The following is a 23,846-nucleotide window of genomic DNA, read 5'->3' on the forward strand; positions in this document are numbered from 1 at the left end:
GAAAGAGCAATACGCCAATCTTCTAAGAACACACAGTAATTTTGAGGAACACGCTGGTTCAATTTGCTATTTGAGAAAAAGAAAAACATTTGCCAGCATCTTGAGGGACCAGTCCTACTAAAGACATGGTCAGTTCAGGTAACTCGTGAGAAAAAATATCTCCATCTTCAAGCAAATGGCTTTCTCTTGCTTTGGGTCTGAGAAGCTGAAAAGACAATGAAAGTCATTTTTCTTAAAACACAGAAAGTTCAAAAGTGAACTAATGGCTTCAGGAAATTCCTAGCTACTTTTAAATAACATGTCTCTACCTTAAAAAAAAAATCAAGTCTTAGTGGGTGCCCTGTTTATAAAATAAAAACTTATTTTCACTGAACATTGACAAAGTGATGAATACCTTTATATATCAAAATTATTATACCTTTATATATAAAACATATATACTTAAACTTTTTTCTACGATTTTACTTATTTATAGACTCCTTCCAGGAATTTTTCCAGGAATAATTTAAGACATTACAAGAACATGTAAACTATGGCAAGATAACATAAATTATAAATAAATTAAAAATTCAAAGAAAAAATAAGGATAGAAACAGGGGATGGATACAGGAATGAAGCCAATTAAAAGATGCCTTTTGTACAGGACCAACATAATGCAAGCAAACACTGCCGGTAGTTCACCCAACAGTCATCTGTTATTTCTTCTACAGAATCCTTATTTTGTTCCAGTATCAATTGTCCTGTGCTTATTTCTAGAAGACGAACTATGATCAATTTATTAGATTCATGGATCCCCTAACTAGGCACTTCTTGTTAGAAAGGAATGTATTTGTTGTTTAAGACACTTTTAGTGAGACCTTCTCTTACTTGCAGCTGAGTGCTTCACCGCTGTTGCACTTCCTATGAGTTTTTAATTTGGCTTTATGTTGCTTGCAGTCAACTCAGAGAGAAACATCTAGTTAGAAATATAATTCAGTGTCCATAAAATAAAAATAGGCCAACACTTCAGGAAGAGCACAACTATTGCTAAGACAAAAACCAAATAAGACCAGGTCTGTAGGTACCCACTCATTTGTCCAATGTATTTAAAATCCCAAATGAAAACTGCAAAGATAGAGATACTGTTATCAGCAATCTGAGCCAAATTGGCTTTCTCTTTTGACATAATTTTTGTTCACCTTGAAGTTTCATTTTTTCTACATCCTCCTTCAGTTAAAACATTCTTTACTCTTTGAGCCAAGTGAAAATGCATTTAACAAATTAATTTGGACAATGAGTGCACAGAAGTTGTTCTTTAGAAACTAACCTTTGGCTTGAGGTACAAGGTCCAAAGTCTATGAGTTGGCAGACCAGTGAGGTGGGTAGGAAAAATGTGTAGATGGTTGCCATGTTCTTCTTTTAGAAAGAATATGTGTCTGCTCTGGGTGTCTCTTCAAAAAAAAATGTAAGCATTTAACAGCACAGGGAAAGATTATATTCTAAAAAGAATTGTTTCCCCATTGAACAATGACATAAGAAGAGATTTTATTTTGGGGATCTTAAAAGCCTATGAGCAACTATCTAAGATACTCCGCTGGTCTTACCCCTTCGGGAGCGAGGAAGAATGAAGAAAACTAAAGACGTAAGGGAAAGATTAGTCCAAAGAACTAATGGACCTCAACTACCATGACCTCCACCAGACTAAGTTCAGTATAACTAGATAGTGCCTGGCTATCACCACTGACTGTTCTGATAGGGATCACAATAGAGGGTCCTGGACAGGTGGAGGAAAATGTAGAACAAAATTCTAACTCACAAGAAAAGACCAGATTTACTGGCCTGACAGAAGCTGGAGAAACCCTGAGAGTATGGCTTTTAGACACCCTTTTAGCTCAGTAATGAAGTCACTCCTGAGGTTCACTCTTTAGCCCAAGATTAGACAGGCCCATAAAACAAAATGAGATTAAAGGGGCACAACAGTCCAGGGGTAAGGACGAGAAAGCAGGAGGAGACAGGAAAGCTGGTACTAGGGAAACCAGGGTTGAGAAGGGAGAGTGTAGACATGTCATGGGGTTGTTAACCAATATCATGAAACAATACGACAATATGTGCACTAACTGTTTAATGAGAAGCTGGTTTGTTCTGTAAACATTCATCTAAAGCACAACAACAAATTTAAGAGGCAAAAAAAAGAGGTTTTATTTTTGTATAGTTTTATCTAGGAATCACACTTCTGTCTTGGTTTATCTGTTTGAGTGTTTATATTGAGTTTATAAAGAAAAGAAACAGCCCTGATAAAAAGAATTTCTCCTTGTTGACTCCTTTTGCCCACATGTCAACCATGCTAGACACCAGGCTACCATGAACAGCCCTGCTTCAACTCCAGCGAAGCCCACTTACTATTTTAATAACAAGAACTTGCCAATGTGGACATGTGAGATGCATCTTTGGAAAGGAATGTGCTCTGTACCAGGAAGTCTTGGACAAGGCTCGAGTTCTTGCCATAACTAAAAATCTAATGATGCACAACTGATGACTTCATCCTGAAATGAAAGCTAGCTGCCTATTACTGTAACCCCTGGGGACGATGATACCAAGAAAAGAATAATTGGGAAATAACTTACAGAAGAGACAGAATCATTCCCTTTTTTTTTGAATAAAATGAAAGAAACAGCCCATGTACTACAGAGGTGTTACCATGCAGACCTGGGGCATTTTTCTACATTGTAAAGGCCCATGTTTCTCCTATAATACTTAAACAATTACAGAAGGGTTAACAGAGAAAAAATGAAAGAAAAAAATGCTATTGGTGTTTTTGGTGGGGTTCACGGGTGTGGAGTGTAGAAATGAAACGGCCTCCCTCCAAATTAGGCTTTTGCATCCCAGCATGCAGTTCTGATGCTTCTGACTCATTGCACATCCTGGTCTCTTTAGAAAAAGGGGACAGCCCCATTCCAGTTGATGGTGGCCTCTCTCCACTTAGTTCTGATTGTCATCTCCACTGGAGAAAACCGTTGTTCTGCTCCATGTTTATCTTCATGCTGGTCCTTTTCCCAGGGATGGGAGTGAGTATCTGAGGGAGGAACACCTGGCATTTAGACCCAGGTCTATGTATGCCATTCCAGAAGAAGTCAGGCCAGCAAGGAAGGAGAAAAGGGCGGGAAGGAGTTGGCTCAGCAAGCTGTGTTCCTAGAAATGGTTAAGAAGAAGGGGATTCCAGTAGAAGATATGTTGAAATGCCCCTTGCAAAATAAGTCTGTGGTAGCCTGGGTTGCTGTGTTTTTTGGGACGTGAATCTTGATAAGTTGTGTAACATGCTTAGGTCATCATGATGTCACACATTGAGTCATGGAATGTCATCACGAAAAACAGAAAAAGGAAAATCTCACCACTTCTTAACGTTTGCTAAGAATACATTGTGGATTTTTTGGTGTCAGGCAAGGCATTCTAGTGAGGGAGTCAAGATTTGGGTTCACGGCCTAGGTTCGTCACAAACAAATTATGTGACATTTGAGAAGGTACTTAACATCTCTAAGCCTCATTCATTCAGTTAGCAACTATTTACTGGACTCCTCAGTGACTTTATCTGTAAAAATAGATATCATAGTACCTACCTCATCTGACTGTTGAGAGAATTTAATGGGATAACATATGCAAAGGTTTCTGCATAGTTCACCAAACATAATGCGTCTGAAGCTTACGAGCTAATAGCAATTTTAAAAACTGTGCTTTCCTCAAAGAAGAGGGTTGAGGTAAAAATGATAATATGTTTTAAGGGACATAGAGTCAATGTCACACTACATTAAACGCACTAGTATATATTTCCCATAATTAAAGGAAAAGAACTAAGAGCACCACACATAAAATCGTCACTAAGATACATTCCCAAATCGAGACATAAGAGTGAAAGTTACTTACAGCCAGGAAACCCATAGGGTTTCCAAGGAGTGCCTGGTGGATTCAAACTGCTGACCTTTTGGTTAGCAGCTGTAGCTTTTAACCAGTATGCCACCAGGGTTTCCAGTATGGCTATAATTGGATGGAAATGGCCCTTTTGGTTGTCTGCTTCTCCCATTGGACAGCAAGGAACCCCTTAAAGTTTTGCTGGGACTGTGACTTCTCCATTGTTGTGTCTAGCCCAGCGTCTGGCACATAGTAAACCAGACCCTTTGCTGTTAAGACGATCCCAACCGAACCTATAGCACAGAGGAGAATTGCCCCAGAGGGTTTCCAAGGAGCAACTGGTAGACTTGAGCTCCTGCCCTTATCATTAGCAGCCAGGCTCTTAAGCAACATGGCACCAGGGCTCCGGCCCTCAAAAATGCCTCCTGAACTGACTTGAACAGAAGTGCACCACCCCTTTGGTAACTCATGTCTCTGGGTGATCATCTCATCTTTGCTTGTGGGATATGGAATTGGCAGTTGGGAACCCTGCTCCCTTCTATTTGTCTAATGCTTTTCTCAGGCTAAAACATAAAAGACCTTGAAGAAGGCTTTTTGAGAACTAGACTTTTCACCTTTTGTTTTTTTCTCTCACCTAAAAGTTGTTTGCTCCTCTGTGCTACGTCTGACCCCCCTGTTCTGCTTGGGTTTAGGCAGATTCGTTCATGGGCCCCATTTCAGAAACTGGGCCTAAGCATTTTCCTGCAGAGCTAGCATGAATAGACACGCAGCTGTTAAACACCAGCAGCCGTAGCCGTGTCTCTTCCAGCACGTGAAAGCACATGGTGTGCACGTCGGAAATGCTCACCTATTGTCAGATGCCCAAGCTTCTCCTGGAAGGGCTGGCTGCTGTAAAAGTACAGATCAAAGAGCCGTTCCATCTTCCAGTCCGATAAGAGCTGCCTGTTTGTGCTAAAAAGGACGCTGTAATTTCCATTGATGTTGCACAGCCAAATCGGTAATGTGGGAGTCTTCAGCATGCTGCCCACCTGGAAGGGGAGAGGAGAATGCAGGCAAGTATCCGAATAGATGAAAACATCGCGACAGGTGCTGATGCGTCATCGTGATCAAACCTCAGCTCCTGGGCTTCTCGTTGCACTTGAGGCTGTGCAGGGCCCCCTGCCTGGAGTCAGCTTTGGACTAAGGCTTCTACCATGAATGCATTTACATTTACGAATGGTGTGGTGAGGCAGTGAGGCTGTACTTTTTCTCTTAGTAACTTTTTTAACAAAAAAAATTTGAGGTGGCCTCATGGAGGGTTGGAACCGTCTCACTCTGGTTTTGAGTGACTAGAGAATAAACAGGTAAACTGAAATAAAAGTGGAGGGGCAACATGAAAACTTCTCTCTTTGCCAACAACTAAAGTGCTGGCTTCTGTTTCATTCAGTAGGTGATCGGAAATTCTGGCAACACCAACCATTTAGAACACGGGAAGGGGGAAGCACATTTAGAACTCAGAATGTTTAGAATATAGAAAAAAGCCTCTGGGAAATGTAGAGAATAAATACACACACACATATCCGTAGGTTAACATACAGATCACTTGTGAAGCTGTGCTTAGAGTGGAGTGTACTGATTCAATATTACATACGATATTAAGTTTACTAATTTAACCAGCTTATTTTCTGGGGTTTTTTTTTTTTTTTTTTGGCTAACTAACTGTCAAGCCAGCCTTGAATTCTCAGAGCTGGGGACTGGATTCACAAAAGCAGCATCAGGGAGACCATGTAGCGAAAGGGCAGTGGTCCAGCACACCTCAATAGCCCATGAGGGCATCACGTATTACAGTGCATTTCTATAAATTATATCCACATTATTGTTTAAAGAGGCAGGGAAGCACCTATTTTTTAAAAGATTGCCATCAAAATTCATTAACATCAGAATTTTTTTTTTTTTTTTTTCCCTACCGAAAGAGGTAGACCTGAGGGAGGAGAGTCAGGAGTAGGAGCAGGAAATGGAATGTGTGGCTAATTGCCTCCGTGAACGACTGCCCCCTTTGCCATGAAACCAGAACTGGATGGTGCCCGGCTACCATTACTGAACGTTATGATCAAAGACTCCATAGAAGAATGTTCATCAAAGGGGGGAAAATGTAGAACAGAATTTCAAATTCTCATGGAATCCAGCCTTGCTAGAGCCATGGAGGCTGGATGAATCCCTGAAACTATTACCCTGTGATAATCTTTAAACCTTAAACCAGAACTATCCCGTGAAGTTTTTCTTAAAAGCAAACAATAGTTCAGCTTAACTAGTGAGGACTGTCTGCCTTGAACATTGTTCTCTTTTAAGATCTACCTCTATGGGATCAAATTGACAATACTGGCTGGAAAGATGAGCTAGGAAACTTAGGGAATGGTGAATTTATGTTAACGGGGAAGGAACAACTTGGAAAAGGAAGGTGAGAAAGATTGCCCAACTCCAAGAATGTAATCAATGTAATTCACACACGTGGAAATTGTTGAATTGGTGTATGTTCTGCTGTGTATATTAACAACAGCAACAAGAATAAATTATATATGAAAAAGAGAGAGAGAGATAAACCTGAGCTACAGGGAAATGGCCATCATTTCCGTATGATGCCTGAGGGTGTTACTTCACCCCTCAGCCTTCCTCTTTCTTCCTATAATGGAAGGACCCAATGTTGCCATTTTGTTTCTTTTCTTCTCAGTCCTCACAGTAGTACTGTGTGATCAGGCACAAATTCTGTTGTATGGCAAATCCACCCAGTGACCCAGTGCCATCAAGTCAATTCCGACTCATAGCAACCCTGTAGGACAGAGTAGAACTGCCCCATAGAGTTTCCAAGGAGCACCTGGCGGATTTGAACTGCCGACCCTTTGGTTAGCAGCCATAGTACTTAACCATTACGCCACTGGTGTTTCCATGGCAAATCCAGCTTGGAAAAATTATCGGGTATTTAGTAAGTCTAAGTATTTAAAAAAAAAAAAAATTACAGGCTAATAATTTGACATTTTGACTTCTCAATAGTTCTATTCAAATATCTCAGTTTCCTTTGGATTAAATTCTTCATGTTGGTGAGTGGGTGGATCAGAGGCACTCTTTCCTTTAAGTTTTCACTTTGAGCTTCCACAGAGAAATTATATTACAGTGCTTAAAAGAAATGACCTCAACCATTTCTTCAAAAGGGAGTTTAAAAAAGGATGTGAGCCTTGCACCCTGACGTGGACATGCTCACGGCAGACGCAGGATTTGCTGATCTCCTTGCACCAGACTGAGCCCCCTCGGGTGGACTATGACATAACCATCTCACATAGCAAATGTGGGGCACGTCTGCCCACTGGCTGCACTGGAAATAAAACAGAAAGGATGTGGCACTGAAACATTGGTATGTGTTTAAATTCCAGGCATCCACCCCCAAATTCCAAATGACTTTGAAATCATTTTTTAGCTATAAAATGAACACTTCTTTTTCAGCCCTTCTTGTGAGGTAGGGTCTCCTTGGATGCTTGGCCAGCTTCTGTACTAAAGTTGTATGCAATCAAACGTAATAAGCAGGACACGGAAGAAGTGAAGCTTGGGAAACATGGGTAAACCTATTGAGAGGCTGAAGGCTCTTTATAGCAAAATGTCATTCCATGTGAACTTGGGGTGTATATTCTGGCTGATCTGCAATCAATGAAAGCTCCTATAAATTAGGCCTGGGTGGATGGAAGAGAATATACACGCCCAGGATGTTATTTCTCGGAATTTTTGCAGACAAAATTCAACTGGTGCTCAGATGAGCCTATTCCACCAGGTGCTGACATCGCACTATGGTTACTTTAAGGCCACTCTTTTCTTTCCTGAACTCAACAGCACTCAAGATTTTGTTAGAGTGGGAGGAAAGTGAATTAGCCATAAATACAAAAACCTCCAACCCCCAGAGAGACCACACAGAAATTTCATCCTTAGCAGACAGAAGCTCTATTGCCTTGACAAATTCTGGTGAGCAGAAATGTCATGCCTGACTGTGGTGGCACTTTGGGTATTAATTCTGAGAGATGAGCCTTACGATTACAGCTGAGAACACTTCTGGTTTAAAACAAGTCCTGCCAAAACAAAACAAAGCACCTCCCAATTGGATCCAGCCAGATATTACACCCCGTAATTTTCCTGGCACACCACATAATCAGTTTGACTGGAATTTTCTGTTTTCAGCACATGTACTGCTTTTGGGGAGACCTAATTTTCCAGCTACCCCCCAAACGCAGGCTTCTAAATATAGTTTATTGGTTAGAGTCCACCAATGCGTAATTTGTGCATGTTGCCATGGCAAAAAGGAAATTAAACTGTGATACAGTGGTGCTATAAATAAAATACCTTTCTCCTTAAGTTCGTTTATTGTGCAATAAGCCTAGTAGTTTCGGCATGTGTACAGAAATCAATCCTTTCATGAAATGTAAAATTCTAAGGACAGGAAGAAGGGTGGACAAATTCTAAACACTAGGCGCCACGGACTGAGTCCATGTAATTTTTTTATGCTGTCTAGGACAATTTTTTTTTTTAGGACAATGGCGCTCAGAGTGGGCCTTTGCATAACGAGTTTGATGTGGTAAGTCCCAAGGCCATGCTGCAGTAATTTGAAGGAGAGGGAAGGTGTTGAAAAAGTTGTGTGTTCTTCTCTGATTCCTGGTGACAGTTCCCGTTGTATAACTGTTAATGGTCTGGCTCTCATCTCTGCCACCTGGAATACAGGGTTGATGTAACTTCTGTCACGGAGTTTGCAGGTATGTTGTAAAGACAAATTAGTTAATATTTGCAGGGTGCTACCTCAGTGATGCGCTGTAGAGTACAGGGCGTGGAGGGCCGTTTGGTCCTTTTGGGGTTGGATTTCGTCCCACCAGAAAATGTAAAGAGGGAAGAGGGTGTGAGCTGCAGGGCCATGCTCCACCAGGGCTGCCCGTGGGAGTCATTCCAGCAAGACCTAAATGTCTTCACTCCCTTTTAAAAATCAGAGTTGATTTTTCCTCTCAGTGGCAGGTGTGAAGATAATGTGAACCTCCTAAGGCTTCCAGATGGTGTTAGACTCCAACGGCTTCATGTTCTCACTTAGGTATTGGAACCTCACACTCAAACCTGTACCTTCAAATAGAAAAGTAACGGGAAGGCTTCCAAACAGCGCTTCATCTTGCGAGTAGCTGGCTGGGCCCTTGGGGGCTTGCCATGTCATCTAGTGAGAATGCCATCTTTTTTTTTTTAAATCTCACCCGCTAGGCTGTGACATTGGGACCAAAAGGCATGTGTTTTTGCAATCTCCGCAACTTTATCACAGATTAAGGAGAGATTTACTCAGGGAAGGGCGGCGTGGCACTGGAGGACGGTTTTCACCTCAATAGCAGAATCTGTCAGGCAGTACTTTGGATTTGTTTTTTTTTTTTTTGAAAACAGAAATCTTTCTTCTGTTAGGTTTTCATTATCAGTTCACGCATATACTCTTTAGATTTTTTGTGCCCACCCTAGCCATGAGCCACTAAATGCTCATAAAGGCTTATGTACCCGGTTGGCACACACATGGACCCTGTATGTTATGACTTGTGTTGGAGCAGAAAGGAAGGCGAGAGGCTGTGGGGGTCTTCAATCCAGAGATACTTAGAGCACTGTTCTAGAAACACACCTGCCTTTTCTTTAAGCCAACTTCTCTTGTGTTTCAGTTCTCTGCTAGAATATTGAGAAATTCAGATGTCTGGGTACACTGCAGTCAGATGGGTCTTCCAGTTAACGCATCTCTGAGTACCACTGAGTTGTTCTCCGCGGGTGGAAGAGTTCCATCCTACCAGATAGATGTGGTTCTGCCAAACCAGGAGGTGAAGTGTGTGTGGGGTCTCTTTATGGAGAGTGCATGGTGCCCAGGTACCTGCAGCTCACACACAGCTCAAACTCACAACTGCTTTAACAGAGAAGTCAATGTGTTAAATCTTCACTTGCTGAGCAAGACTGTCATGCGTTCTAGAACCTAGCCATGATTTTGCCACCATGTCAATATTATAGTCCAACATCAGTGCACCTATGATACCAGTTGCCATCAAGTCGATTCTGACTCCTGGCGACCCCATGTGTGTCAGAGCAGAACTGTGCTCCGTAGGGTTTTCAATGGCTGGTTTTTCAGAAGTAGATGGCCACGTCTTTCTTACAAGGCACCTCTGGATGGACTTGAACCTTCAACCTTTTGGTTAGCTGTGGAGCGCTTAACTGTTTGCATCACCCAAGGATTCCTTTAACTATAGTTGTTGTTGTTAGGTGCTGTCGAGTCAGTTCTGACTCATAGTGACCCTGTGCACAACAGAACGAAACACTGCCCAGTCCTGAGCCATCCATACAATCGTTGTTATGCTTGAGCCCATTGTTGCAGCCACTGTGTCAATCCACCTCGTTGAGGGTCTTCCTCTTTTCCGCTGACCCTGTACTCTGCCAAGCATGATGTCCTTCTCCAGGGACTGATCCCTCCTGACAACATGTCCGAAGTATGTAAGACGCAGTCTCACCATCCTTGCCTCTAAGGAGCATTCTGGCTGCACTTCTTCCAAGACAGATTTGTTCGTTTTTTTGGCAGTCCATGGTATATTCAATACTCTTCACCAACACCACAATTCAAAGGCGTCAGTTCTTCAGCCTTCCTTATTCACTGTCCAGCTTTCATGTGCATATGATGTGACTGAAAATACCATGGCTTGGGTCAGGCGCACCTTAGTCTTCAAGGTGACATCTTTGCTCTTCAGCACTTTGAAGAGGTCCTTTGCAGCAGATTTGCTCGATGCAATGCATCTTTTGCTTTCTTGACTGCTGCTTCCATGACTGTTGATTGTGGATCCAAGTAAAACGAAATCCTTGACAACTTCAATCCTTTCTCTGTTTATCATGCTGTTGCTCATTTGTCCAGTTGTGAGGATTTTTGTTTTCTCTATGTTGAGGTGTAATCCATACTGAAGGCTGTGGTCTTTGATCTTCATCAGTAAGTGCTTCAAGTCCTCTTCACTTTCAGCAAGGTTATGTTATCTGCATAATGCAGGTTGTTAATGAGTCTTCCTCCAGTCCTGATGCCCTGTTCTTCTTCATATAGTCCAGTTTCTCGGATTATTTGTTCAGCATACGGATTCAATAGGTATGGTGAAAGAATACAACCCTGACACACACCTTTCCTGACTTTAAACCGATCGGTATCCCCTTGTTCTGTCCAAACAACTGCCTCTTGATCTATGTAAAGTTTCCTCATGAGCACAACTAAGTGTTCTGAAATTCCCATTCTTCGCAATGTTATCCATAATTTGTTATGATCCACACAGTTGAATATCTTTGCATAGTCAATAAAACACAGGTAAACATCTTTCTGGGTATTCTCTGCTTTCAGCCAGGATCCATCTGACATCAGCAATGAGATCCCTGGTTCCATGTCCTCTTCTGAAACCAGCCTGAATTTCTGGCAGTTCCCTGTCGATATACTGCTACAGTCATTTTTGAATGATCTTCAGCAAAATTTTGCTTGTGTGTGATATTAATGATATTGTTCTATAATTTCCACATTCAATTGGATCACCTTTCTTGGGAATAGGCATAAATATGGATCTCTTCCAGTCAGCTGGCCGGGAAACTGTCTTCCATGTTTCTTGGCATAGACAAGTGAGCACCTCCAGCACTGCATCTGTTTGTTGAAATATCTCAGTTGATATTCCATCAATTCCTGGAGCCTTGTTTTTCACCAATGCCTTCAGAGCAGCTTGGACTTCTTCCTTCAGTACCATTGGTTCCTGATCATAAGTCACCCGTTGAAATGGTTGAACATCGACTAATTCTTTTTGGTGTAATGACTGTGTATTCCCCTACGTGTCTGTCGGCTTGTCCTACTGTGGAAGCTTGAGTGTTGCTGTGATGCTGGAAGCTATGCCACCAGTATTCAGATACTAGCAGGGTCACCCATGGAGTACACGTTTCAGCTGAGCTTCCGGACTAAGACAGACTAGGAAGAAGGACCTGGCAGTCTACTTCGGAAAAGCATTAGCCAGTGAAAACCTTATGAATAGCAGCAGAACATTGTCTGATATAGTGCTGGAAGATGAGCCCCCAGGTTGGAAGGCACTCAAAAGATGACTAGGGAAGAGCTGCCCCCTCAAAGTAGAGTCAACCTTAATGACGTGGATGGAGTCAAGCTTTCGGGACCTTTGTTTGCTGATGTGGCTCAACTCAAAATGAGAAGAAAGAGCTGCAAACATCCATTAATAATCGGAACCTGGAATGTACGAAGTATGAATCTAGGAAAATTGGAAATCGTCAAAAATGAAATGGAACACATAAACATTGATATCCTTGGCATTAGTGAGCTGAAACGGACTGGTATTGGCCATTTTGAATCAGACAATCATATAGTCTACTATGCTGGGAATGACAACTTGAAGAGAAATGGTGTTGCATTCATCGTCAAAAAGAATGTTTCAACATCTATCCTGAAGTACAACACTGTCAGTGATAGGGTAATATCCATACTCCTACAAGGAAGACCAGTTAATAAGACTATTATTCAAATATATGCACCAACCACTAGGGCCAAAGATGAAGAAATATAAGATTTTTATCAGCTGCTGCAGTCTGAAATTGATCGAACATGCAATCAAGATGCATTGATAATTACTGGCGACTGGAATGCAAAAGTTGGAAACAAAGAAGAAGGATCAGTAATTGGAAAATATGGCCTTGGTGATAGAAACAATGCAGGAGAATGAATGATAGAATTTTGCAAGACCAACGACTTCTTCATTGCAAATACCTTCTTTCACCAGCATAAGTGGTGACTGTACACATGGACCTCGCCAGATGGAACACGCAAAAATCAAATTGACTACATCTGTGGAAAGGAGACAATGGAAAAGCTCAATATCATCAGTCAGAACAAGGCCAGGGGCTGACTGTGGAACAGACCATCAATTGCTCATATGCAAGTTCAAGCTGAAACTGAAGAAAATCAGAGCAAGTCCACAAGAGCCAAAATATGACCTTGAGTATATCCCACCTGAATTTAGAGACCATCTCAAGAATAGATTTGACTCATTGAACACTGGTGACCAAAGACCGGACAAGTTGTGGAATGACATCAAGGACATCATCCATGAAGAAAGCAAGAGGTCACTGAAAATACAGGAAAGAAAGAAAAGACCAAGATGGATGTCAGAGGAGACTCTGAAACTTGCTCTTGAATATTGAGCAGCTAAAGCAAAAGGAAGAGTTGATGAAGTAAAAGAACTGAACAGAAGATTTCAAAGGGCCTCTCAAGAAGACAAAGTAAAGTATTATAATGACATGTGCGAAGAGCTGGAGATGGAAAACCAAAAGGGGAGAACACACTTGGTGTTTCTCACGCTGAAATAACTGAAGAAAAAATTCAAGCCTCGAGTTGCAGTAGTGAGGGATTCCATGGGGGAAAATATTAAACGACACAGGAAGCATCAAAAGAAGATGGAAGGAATACACAGAGTCATTAACTATAGTAGATATTATAAAAAAGCTCTTATGATAGAGTAAGGAGCCCTGGTGGTGCAGCAAAGAGCTCAGCTGCTAACCAAAAGGTCAGTAGTTCGAATCCACCAGCCACTCCTTGGAAACCCTATGGGGGCAGTTCTACTCAGTCCTATAGGGTCACTATGAGTCAGAGTACACTCGATGGCAATGTTTTGTTTTTTTAATGACGGAGTATAATTCTGAGAACTGGCATTTGTGTATTTACCACTTTATCAGAAAACAAGCAAAGCTTAGAGTGACGGGCAGCGTGGCAGAGTGGACAGAATGTGGGCTTTGAGTGTAGCTTAGACTGGGTTCGTAAGCCTCACTCTGCCACTAGCTGGTGGTCTCAGGCAAGTTCCTACATGTCTCTCAGTCTGGCTTTCCTCATCCCTAAAATGAATGACCAACAAACACATACTGGACTTCAACTAATGCTGATTATAACTTTGAGTGGAAATGAGGATTAAATGAAATATCATTGCAAGGGGCACACTGAGAGTCCAGCACATAGTGGGTACTCTGTACATGGTGGCTATCAGCACTACAGTGAATATATACGCTTCCTATGTACTTTGTTTAATTATCATCTTTCAGGGATGGTAAGGAATATATATACATGTGTGTACAATATTATTCTAATAAACCCCAAAACCCATTGCTATCGAGTGGATTCCGACTCATAGCAACCCTACAGGACAGAGTAGAACTGCCCCACAGGGTTTCCAAAGAGTGGCTGGTGGATTTGAACTGCTGACCTTTTGGTTAGCAGCGGTAGCTCTTAACCACCGAGCCACCAGGGCTCCATTATTCTAATGATACATATGAATTATCGGTTGCTTTGATGTGTTGGTGGCCCAGTGGTAGAATTTTCACCTTCTATTATGGGGGAGACCCAGGTTCGATTCCCAGCCAATACACCTCATGTGCAGCCACCAGCCGTTAGGGGTGGATTGCGTGTTGCTAGGATGCTGAACAGATTTCAGCGGAGCTTCCAGACTAAGAAGAAAGCCTTGGTGATCTATTTCTGAAAAAAAACAGCCAATGAAAACCCTATGGATCACAAAGGTCTGATCTATCACCAGTCGTGGGGAGGGTGCAGGACTGGGTAGGCTTTCTTTCAGTTGTGCCAGGGGTGGCCACGAGTCAGGAGACGACTTGACAGCAGCTAACAATGAAGTGCTTGAATCCCAGTATAAAGACTGATATAGAAAGAATAAGAAAGTGCCTTCAGATAAAATCAACTCTATGTGTATACATATATGAGTCTAACATATTCATAAATATCAGCAGTTCGAGTGAAAAAAAGCTAACCGCCAGCCTCTATTTGCTCTTTAATATATTTGTTCTGAAACCAAACTCCAAGTGCATGACAGAGACAACATAATAAACATCCTCAGGGTTTCAAGCCATTAGTGTACAATTTCAGGCAATTTTCACCCAGGGCAGGATTCAGAGGCATCTCCTTGGGGACCGAATGCCGTGTCCAAGAAAGAAAGATGAAAAGCTGAATTAGTCATTTTTCTGAAAGACTGAAGCATTGTAGATTTGACATCTCTGTAGATTTTAAAGCTAACCTGGGCGTTTCCATCTTCTGCCCTATTTTCAATCTGTGAGCAAGCATTTGGAGGCGGGGTGGGGGGTCCTGTTGTCTGGTGCATTTTGCTCTCCTCCTGGAAGGAAAGCTTTTATTTTTCACCTTATGCCATGGCCTCTTGACCGACAAACTCTTTTGTAACCAATTATTTTCTGCTTTGAATTTTTTGTTGATACCATGTGTTTTCATTAATGGTAGCATGCTGAATCACTGAGTGTGTCTCAGTGGTTAAGAGCTCGGCTGCTAACAAAAAGGTCAGCACTTTGAATCCACCAGCCACTCCTTGGAAGCCCTATGGGGCAGTTCTGCTCTGTCCTATAAGGTTGTTATGAGTCGGAATCGACTTGATGGCAACAAGTTCGATTTTGGTTAGAATGGATTTTTTTTTCCCTTGCCTCATCCCACGAGCCTTACAGTCCCAAGGGACATATGTTGTCCCACAAATCTACCCCCAGAGTCCCCCCAGAGTCCACAGGAACATCTGTGTCCTAAAAAAAATTTTTCCAAGTTTCTCTTTTCCCTACCGAAAATCCAGGCACCTCGTACAATACCCTGTAAAAGCAGTAACTTGAGGCACACGCCCGTTTCTTCAGCTTCAAACTGTATTGCAGCGCCCTCCTAATGGCTGCTCATACCATCAGTGGGAAAGCAGCTTCCCAATAAACCTGAGAGGTGGAAAATGTGGGTGGGCAACCGTTTATCCCAACGTTCGTGGAAGGTCCCTGCAAACGTCCACTTTATTCCTGGAGGACGTTTTAGGCTCTGCAGGTTATTTTCCTTAGAGCATGATTTAGCAGCTGTATTGCTTTGAAGCGGCAAGAAAGAAGTGCAATCCAAAGAAAACACAGCCCTGGATCCCTGTGAATTCTTGCCTCTTTGGTGCTTTTTTGGGGTGGCATAGTCTTTTTTTTTTTTCTCAGAGACCCTCAGTACCTTTTAAGCAGACGCCCATTTCATTTTAATTTAAGGTCTAAAACTTGTCCCCAAGGCCTTGCAAATGTTAAAAAGGCACAGAGGGCGTCAAACTTTCTGATATGGGTTGAAAGGAGACACTCCTTCAATAAGTTCATTTGAAATAACTAGTTTCCCAATTCCACAGACCATGGATTTTAATCAGCTAAACCCAAAGCGATTTTGTTTATTGCTTTATCTCAAGCAGTAGTTCTTAACCAGTGGTGATCTGCAACCCCCCCCGGCCCCCCCGCCCCCCCCCCCCGCCCCGCCACAATCCCAGGACAAATGTCTGGAGACATTTTTGGTTGTCACAACTCAGGGCGGGGGGTGGGGGCGAGGGGAGTTGATGCTATGGCATCTAGTGGATAGAGGCCAGGGACGTGGTAAACGCTTTGCAATGCACAGACAGCTCCCCCCCACCCCCCCGACCCCCGCCCCAGCACGAAAGAATTCTCTGGCCCAAACTGTCAGCAGTGAGTGTTGAGAAGGCCCGCTCTAGAATAAAGGTCTGCAATAGTTCACATAAGGATTACTTGGGGGATTTTAAAAATCTTAATGCCCAGGCAAGGTCCAGACCAATTAAAACAGAGTCTCCGGTGGTAGGAACAGCTACATGGTTTGTGGGGCCCAGTGAAACATGAGCATGCATATGTATGCAGAGCCAAACCAAACCCCTTGCTGTCAAGTCAATTCCAACTCACAGCAACCCTATAGGACAAGGTAGAACTGCCCCATAGGGTTTCCATGGAGCTCCTGCTGGGTTTGAACCGCCCACCTTTTGGTTAGCAGCTGCTCTTAACCACTACACCACCAGGGTTTCCATGTATATGTATACATGAAAGAAAAAGAGAAGGAAGCAATTCTAGAATGACTGACCCACCACATTTTTAATAGTATTTCCTGGGTGGTAGGATTGGGTTCTTTTGCCTTACTTTAGCTTACCTTTCTTTTCTCATTTTTCTATGACAAACCTAGATTACAAACTCAAGCAAGAATAAGTAAATTTAAAAACACACTTGTGCACAAAATATACTAATTCTCCTACAGTCAGGCGCTATTTTCCTGAGGCTATCAGACGCATGATATATATGTGTTGTGAGATGGTGATTTCACGAATAACAAAAACTATTGTAGCTGGAACCAACAGGAGGGAGGACAAATGGAGCTGTGGATATAAAAACTCCTTGAACCAGGAAACGTGGAACCAGGAAAGCTGAAGGCTAGGACATGTGCTGAGCAGCAGAGGCCTTGTTGGTGCTGGTGGTTGGGGGCAGTTTGGGGGTGGTGAGGCCTGGAGGCTTTTGTCACCATCATATTGAATGATATCCCAGCTGGTTACAAGGCCACTCTGGAGAAAGGCTGCTTTTCACATTGTCTGCCAGAATGCTTCTTAGACGCAAAGATGGCAAGACTTCATCTCATATACTTTGGACATGTTATCAGGAGGGACCAGTTTCTGGAGAAAGGCCTCATGCTTGATAAAGAAGAGGGTCAGAGAAAAAGAGGAAGTCCCTCAATGAGGTGGACACTGACACAGTGGCTACAACAATGGGCTCAGCATAACAACTGTGAGGATAACGCAGGAACGGGCAGTGTTTCATTCTGTTGTACTTGGGGTCACTGTGAGTCAGAAATGCCTCGACAAGGGCACCTGACAACAACAACAAAGCCTTGCCTTGTCTGGGTTTTAGGATGCAAATGCTTGTGAAAATATCACAGAAGCACCCTTGGTTGTGGTTTCTAGTGAGTATACTTGCTTTCCCACTCCTGTTTCTTTTTGCAAAATCACATCTTACTGAATTCTCTGGTTGTGTTTTTCAACAGCACGTTTTACTTTTTGGTCGTCAGAGGCTGTAAACCCCAAGCTGGAAAGTTTTTTGTGAGGAGTTTCTTAAGCGGAGCCCTCTTTCTTTCAGTGATTTTTTTCCCCCTAAAGCTTTGAGTCTTACGTAGAATACCCAAAACCGCGAATAGATGCATTTATTTGTGTAAATAAAGGATTGGGTGGGCACCCATCAAGGCCGGCAGGATTTACTTCTGGGCAGGGGGTCTGTAGCCTGTATATTTCAAATATTGTTTTTAAAAATTTATTTGTGTATTACTTGTATTATCTATACTTCATGAACATAAAAATAAGTCAATTAAAACAGGAGGCTAGTAGACTTGGATCTTCCCTTCTAGGACCTTGAAGTTTCTGTGTGTGTGTGTGTGTGTGTGTGTGTGTGGCGGGTGAGAGATAGCAGGAAGGAAATGGCAAAGGACAATTAAGCTCATATTTGAGTTGTCTTGGTGTAAAGACTAAAAACTCATTGCTGTCAAGTTGGTTCTGAATCATAGCGACCCTACAGGACAGAGTAGAGGTGCCCCAAGGAGTGGCTGGTGGATTGTACTGCCAATCTTCTGATTAGCAGCCAAGTTCTTAACCACCATGCCACCGGGGCTCCGTAGAGACTAAAAAATGTCCACATATTGGCATTCAGGTTGTGCGGTTGCAATTGGAACCCACTTACCTGGGAGAGCCTGTCCCCCTTCAAGGTGCCTCTACCCCACTGCAAATAGCCGACGTCACTGCGGGCCAGGACTCCATGTAAGACTTCCTGAAAACTTCCTTTCTGACAGCCATTAAATACATTTGGGCTTGCTCTTCCGGTTAAAATCATGTTCAGAACTGCCTAGATGGCGTATTTTACAAATATTTACAATTTAGTTAGCAATGAAACAGGGACAGGATTTAGATTTCTTTTCTCTTGGAAAAAACATTTTAAAATTACCACTGTTACTAAAAAGAATGAAATATATAATACATAATTCTGGAAAAGCGTATGTCATAAACGTTTCGTAGAGTTGAAACGACATTTTATTGACTTTTTTTTTTTAATGGACCCCACAACGTTCCATGTACTCCACTCTGACCTTATTGCCCTTCCTCCCTTTAAATTTCTTTTAAACTTTGGTTTCCATAGTTGCAACTTAAGAGACATGAAGTAAATAAAGATGCTTTATTTATTTATTAGGGGGTCCCGGTGGGTCTCATCATGGTATTTTCTAGTGTTTCTAGAATCTCAGGGATGTAGCTCTCAGAGGCGAACTAGAAAGGGCTGTAGTAAATGTGGGAAGGTAGATTCTGATGACAAAGTCAGGATCAAACCAACCAAACCAAACCCCCTGCCATCGAGTCGATTCCGACTCATCGCAACGTATAGGACAGAGTGGAACTGCCCCGTAGGGTTTCCAGGAAGCAGTTGGTGGACTTGAAATGCTGACTTTTGGTTAATAGCCGAGCTCTTAGCCACCAGGGCTCCAAAGTCAGGATCCAAAAAACCAAACTTGTTGAGTCAAGTCGATTCTGACTCACAGTGACCCCATAGTTCTTTCATAACTTGATCACTCTGCTTAATGAGAAAAAACCAATTGCTATGGGGTCAACTATGACTCCCGGCGACCTCCGTGTGCGTCAGAGTGGAACTATGCCCCACAGGGTTTTCAGTGGCTTATTTTTCAGAAGGAGATTACCAAGACTTTCTGCAAAGGAGCTTCTGGGTGGACTCAAACAGCCAGACTTTCGGTTAATGACAGAGCACATTAACTGTTTACACAACCCAGGGTCTTCTTGCTTAAGGAGAAAATAGGCTTAATTAGAAAACAAGCCTAATTTAGATTCTATAATAGAAAGGCAAAGTCTTCCAACCCACCTGCCTGCAGAGGAAGCCACCAGCATTTGGCTGGAGTAGATGAGTGGTGGTGACGTCTAGGTCCTTCTGAAGCCTGCAGAATGGGAGAAACCATCAGCTTTTGGCCAGAGAAGATGATCACATGCAGAACCTGCAGTCTCCCCGTCCTCTGCCCCCGCCCAACACAAAGCAGCGGTTATATGGGCCCTCCCAGACACTACCCCTCACACAGGCCTTCCACGCTTCCACCTCTCCCTGGAAAGGCTTCGAGACTGGGGCTGCAGCAGTGATGGGAAAATTATGGATGTAGTGGGGGGAGGTGAGTGGTAAGTGGTGAGGGAGGAGAAGACACAGATACCTCCTAAGTTAGAACCCCTGCGTGTGTGCTCTAGGTGATGCAGAAGCTGTCTGCACTGTGTGGCAAGAGATTAGGCTTAGAGTGGTGACCTATGACCACACCAGATGACCACACCACAAAGTGCTGGCCCAAGGAGGGGCTGAGCAGGCTGTTCAAATGGAAAACACCAGCTTTGGAGTTGAGCCCATTTCTTGGAGGCAGGAGGGGAGCCTCCACTCTTATGTCAGGGACTTGAGGTTGGGTTCTACCTTGGCAATGTCAGGTCTAGGTGGAGTGTGGCTCCTGCTATCACCCAGGTTGAAGTGCTGAGAACCAGTCTGTGTGCTGTAGGTTTTCGTGAATAGACTGGAGGCAGAGCCCTTCCGTGACCAAGACCTAAAGCCTTGGGTCAATGGTGGCGAGTGCCTTGGTGACGGTGGCATCAGCTATAACTCAGAGCAGTGCTTCACAAAACATGGTAGAATTTTAGGTGATATAGATATGAGCATTTTTAAGTTTTAATGATGACATGTTAATTTTAATATGTATTAGGGAAAACATTAATGCACCAGATAGGTGATTTAAAGGATACTAAAGTTTAAAGTTTAGGAGGAGACTGAGATTTAAACGTGTGTTGATTTCAAGAAAACCTTTAAGCAAATAATAATATACACTATAAAAATCAGATGGTGGTGTGCAAAAGGTAACTTTTGGGAATACGGCTTTGGGACTTGTAATTATTTTGGGGGAGCCCTCCATTTCCGCGACTCTCAAAAGCTTACCTTTTCTTCAGGTCACAGAAGAAAAGCCACTTTTTCTGTGAAGCCTTCCCTGACCACCCAGCTGGTGGGGGCTCTGCCTCCCCTGGAATGGCACTAAGACTCGTTGTTTTTATACCTCACCGGGTACTATGAACACTTCTTGTTTCTCCCTTGGACTGGAGGCTGTGGTGGGTCAGGGCCATATCTTCTTATTTATACCCCCCACGGTGTGCCAGGCACAGGGCTTTTCACTTCAGAAAGACTAAATAAATATTTGTGAATAATGATAATAAATATATATTTATTTATGAAGATTGTACAAATAAGCTTTGGTGTCATCTACCAATACTTCAACCACAAGAAGGATCCTAGTACTGTATTAACAAAGCAGACTCAAACTTTCCCGATGAAGTCCACTTGCCCGTGAACGTGACCATATCAACTATAGAAAAGGGCATATTGACAGAAGAGTATCTATTAGAAAAAAATTTCACAGCATGTTTCTAGTATGGGATAAAAATATTTTTCTAACACAAGAGTACGTTGCTTATGTGATTCCAGACCCTATAGGAAATATCTCAGCAAACGTTCATAGAATTTACCTTTCAAATGTCCTGGAGAAGAGTAGGCTGTAAAGAAACAGAATAACACCGTGGCTTCCTTCCCCTCTGAACTATTTGGAAAACAAAAGAAGAGCATGTTTGCTTCAAAGCAGTACAAATATACGTACCTGTGGCTATCAATTCAAGGATTCCTATGTATATGTACATATAAAGGAGACCTGGTGGCACAAATGCTTAAGCATTTGGCTGCTAATTGAAAGGTTGGTGGTTCAAACCCACCCAGCAGCTGCATGGAAGAAAGACTTGGTGACGGGCTTCAATAAAGATTACAACCTAGGAAGACCTATGGGGCAGTTCTACTCTGTCACACCGGGGTCACTCAGTCAAAACTGACTCAATGGCACCTAACAACAATGTATGTATATCATGTATGTATATGTATATTTCTGCCTATTCCCAAGAAAGGTGATCCAGCCGAATGTGGAAATTATAGAACGATATCATTAATATCACACGCAAGCAAAATTTTGCTGAAGATCATTCAAAAATGGCTACAGCAGAATATCGACAGGGAGCTGCCAGAAATTTAGGCCAGTTTCAGAAGAGGATGTGGAACCAGGGATATCATTGCTGATGTCAGATGGATCCTGGCTGAAAGCAGAGAATACCAGAAAGATGTTTACCTGTGTTTTATTGACTATGCCAAGGCATTCGATTGTGTGGATCATAACAAACTATGGATAACACTGTGAAGAATGGGAATTCCAGAACACTTAATTGTGCTCATGAGGAAACTTTACATAGATCAAGAGGCAGTTGTTTGGACAGAACAAGGGGATACTGATTGGTTTAAAGTCAGGAAAGGTGTGCGTCAGGGTTGTATTCTTTCACCATACCTATTGAATCTGTATGCTGAGCAAATAATACGAGAAGCTGGACTATATGAAGAAAAACGGGGCATCAGGACTGGAGGAAGACTCATTAACAACCTGCATTATGCAGATGACATAACCTTGCTGAAAGTGAAGAGGACTTGAAGCACTTACTGATGAAGATCAAAGACCACAGCCTTCAGTATGGATTACACCTCAACGTAGAGAAAACAAAAATCCTCACAACTGGACCAATGAGCAACAGCATGATAAACAGAGAAAGGATTGAAGTTGTCAAGGATTTCGTTTTACTTGGATCCACAATCAACAGTCATGGAAGCAGCAGTCAAGAAAGCAAAAGATGCATTGCATCGAGCAAATCTGCTGCAAAGGACCTCTTCAAAGTGCTGAAGAGCAAAGATGTCACCTTGAAGACTAAGGTGCGCCTGACCCAAGCCATGGTATTTTCAGTCACATCATATGCACGTGAAAGCTGGACAGTGAATAAGGAAGGCTGAAGAACTGACGCCTTTGAATTGTGGTGTTGGCGAAGAGTATTGAATATACCATGGACTGCCAAAAAAACGAACAAATCTGTCTTGGAAGAAGTGCAGCCAGAATGCTCCTTAGAGGCAAGGATGGCGAGACTGCGTCTTACACACTTTGGACATGTTGTCAGGAGGGATCAGTCCCTGGAGAAGGACATCATGCTTGGCAGAGTACAGGGTCAGCGGAAAAGAGGAAGATCCTCAATGAGGTGGATTGACACAGTGGCTGCAACAATGAGCTCAAGCATAACAACAATTGTAAGGATGGCTCAGGACTGGGCAGTGTTTCGTTCTGTTGTGCATAGGGTCACTACGAGTCAGAACTGACTTGAGGGCACCTAACAACAACAACAACATATGTATATATGGAGCCCTGGTGGCTTAGTGGTTAAGAACTCATCTGCTAACCAAAAGGTTAGCAGTTCGAATCCACCAGCTGCTCCTTGGAAACCCCATGGGGCAGTTCTACTCAGTCGTGTAGGGTCGCTATGAGTCAGAATTAACTCCATGGCAATGGTTTGGTTTTTTTTTTTAATATATATACATACTTACTGTTTTTGTTTTTAATTTCTCACTGCTGAAAGGACAGCTGGAACTCTCTCTGCCTCCCCTAGTTCACCTTCACCCTCAAATTCGTTCTCCTTCCTCCCTTCATACCTGTCAATGGCACCATCATTCTCTTGGTCTTATCTTTTTCCCTCCACGCCTATCAAGTGAATCTCTTCAAGTCCTGGCTAATCTGCATCCCTCCTAACCTAGGCCCTCAGCATTGCTTTAGGCTAGCCTCTTCTTAGCCGGCTTCTCCCAGCTCAGTGCAACCCTCCTCATTGCCCCATCAAATTCAGGAGGAGCAGGGAGCTTTGTAGAAATAGCTTTTGGAGTTCAAATTACCATAAACTTGGTGGCTTAAAACATGAATTTATTATCTTACAGTTCTGGAGGTCAGAAGTCTGGCAGAGGTCTCAGCAGGCTAAAATCAAGGTGTGGGCAGACCTGTGTTTCTTCTGGAGACTCTAGGGCGGAATCGCCTTTTTCATAGTCCCTGGATAGTGCAACAGAAAGGCTGAAGGTTCGAGTCCACCTGGAGGTGCCTCAGGGAAAGGCCTGGTGATCTCCTAAAAAAATCAGCCTTTGAAAAT

The 23,846-nt window shown here is 42.8% G+C and overlaps 1 protein-coding gene across 1 annotated transcript in view; it reads right to left on the bottom strand.

Moving 5' to 3' along the window:
• Positions 1-1,723: 1,723 nt before the first annotated feature.
• MINDY4B (MINDY family member 4B) overlaps positions 1,724-23,846 on the bottom strand; it is a 44,364-nt gene continuing 22,241 nt past the window's right edge. The window contains exons 8-12 of the mRNA XM_023555424.2: positions 21,327-21,397; positions 19,648-19,720; positions 18,466-18,627; positions 4,730-4,910; positions 1,724-3,052 (exon numbers count right to left, since the gene is read on the bottom strand). Of these exons, the coding sequence (XP_023411192.2) occupies positions 2,910-3,052; positions 4,730-4,910; positions 18,466-18,627; positions 19,648-19,720; positions 21,327-21,397 (630 nt within the window). The 3' untranslated portion in view covers positions 1,724-2,909. The remainder of the gene's footprint in view (positions 3,053-4,729; positions 4,911-18,465; positions 18,628-19,647; positions 19,721-21,326; positions 21,398-23,846) is intronic.

This window comes from Loxodonta africana, chromosome 23, assembly GCF_030014295.1.
Source record: "Loxodonta africana isolate mLoxAfr1 chromosome 23, mLoxAfr1.hap2, whole genome shotgun sequence".
NCBI classification, from domain to species: domain Eukaryota; kingdom Metazoa; phylum Chordata; class Mammalia; order Proboscidea; family Elephantidae; genus Loxodonta; species Loxodonta africana.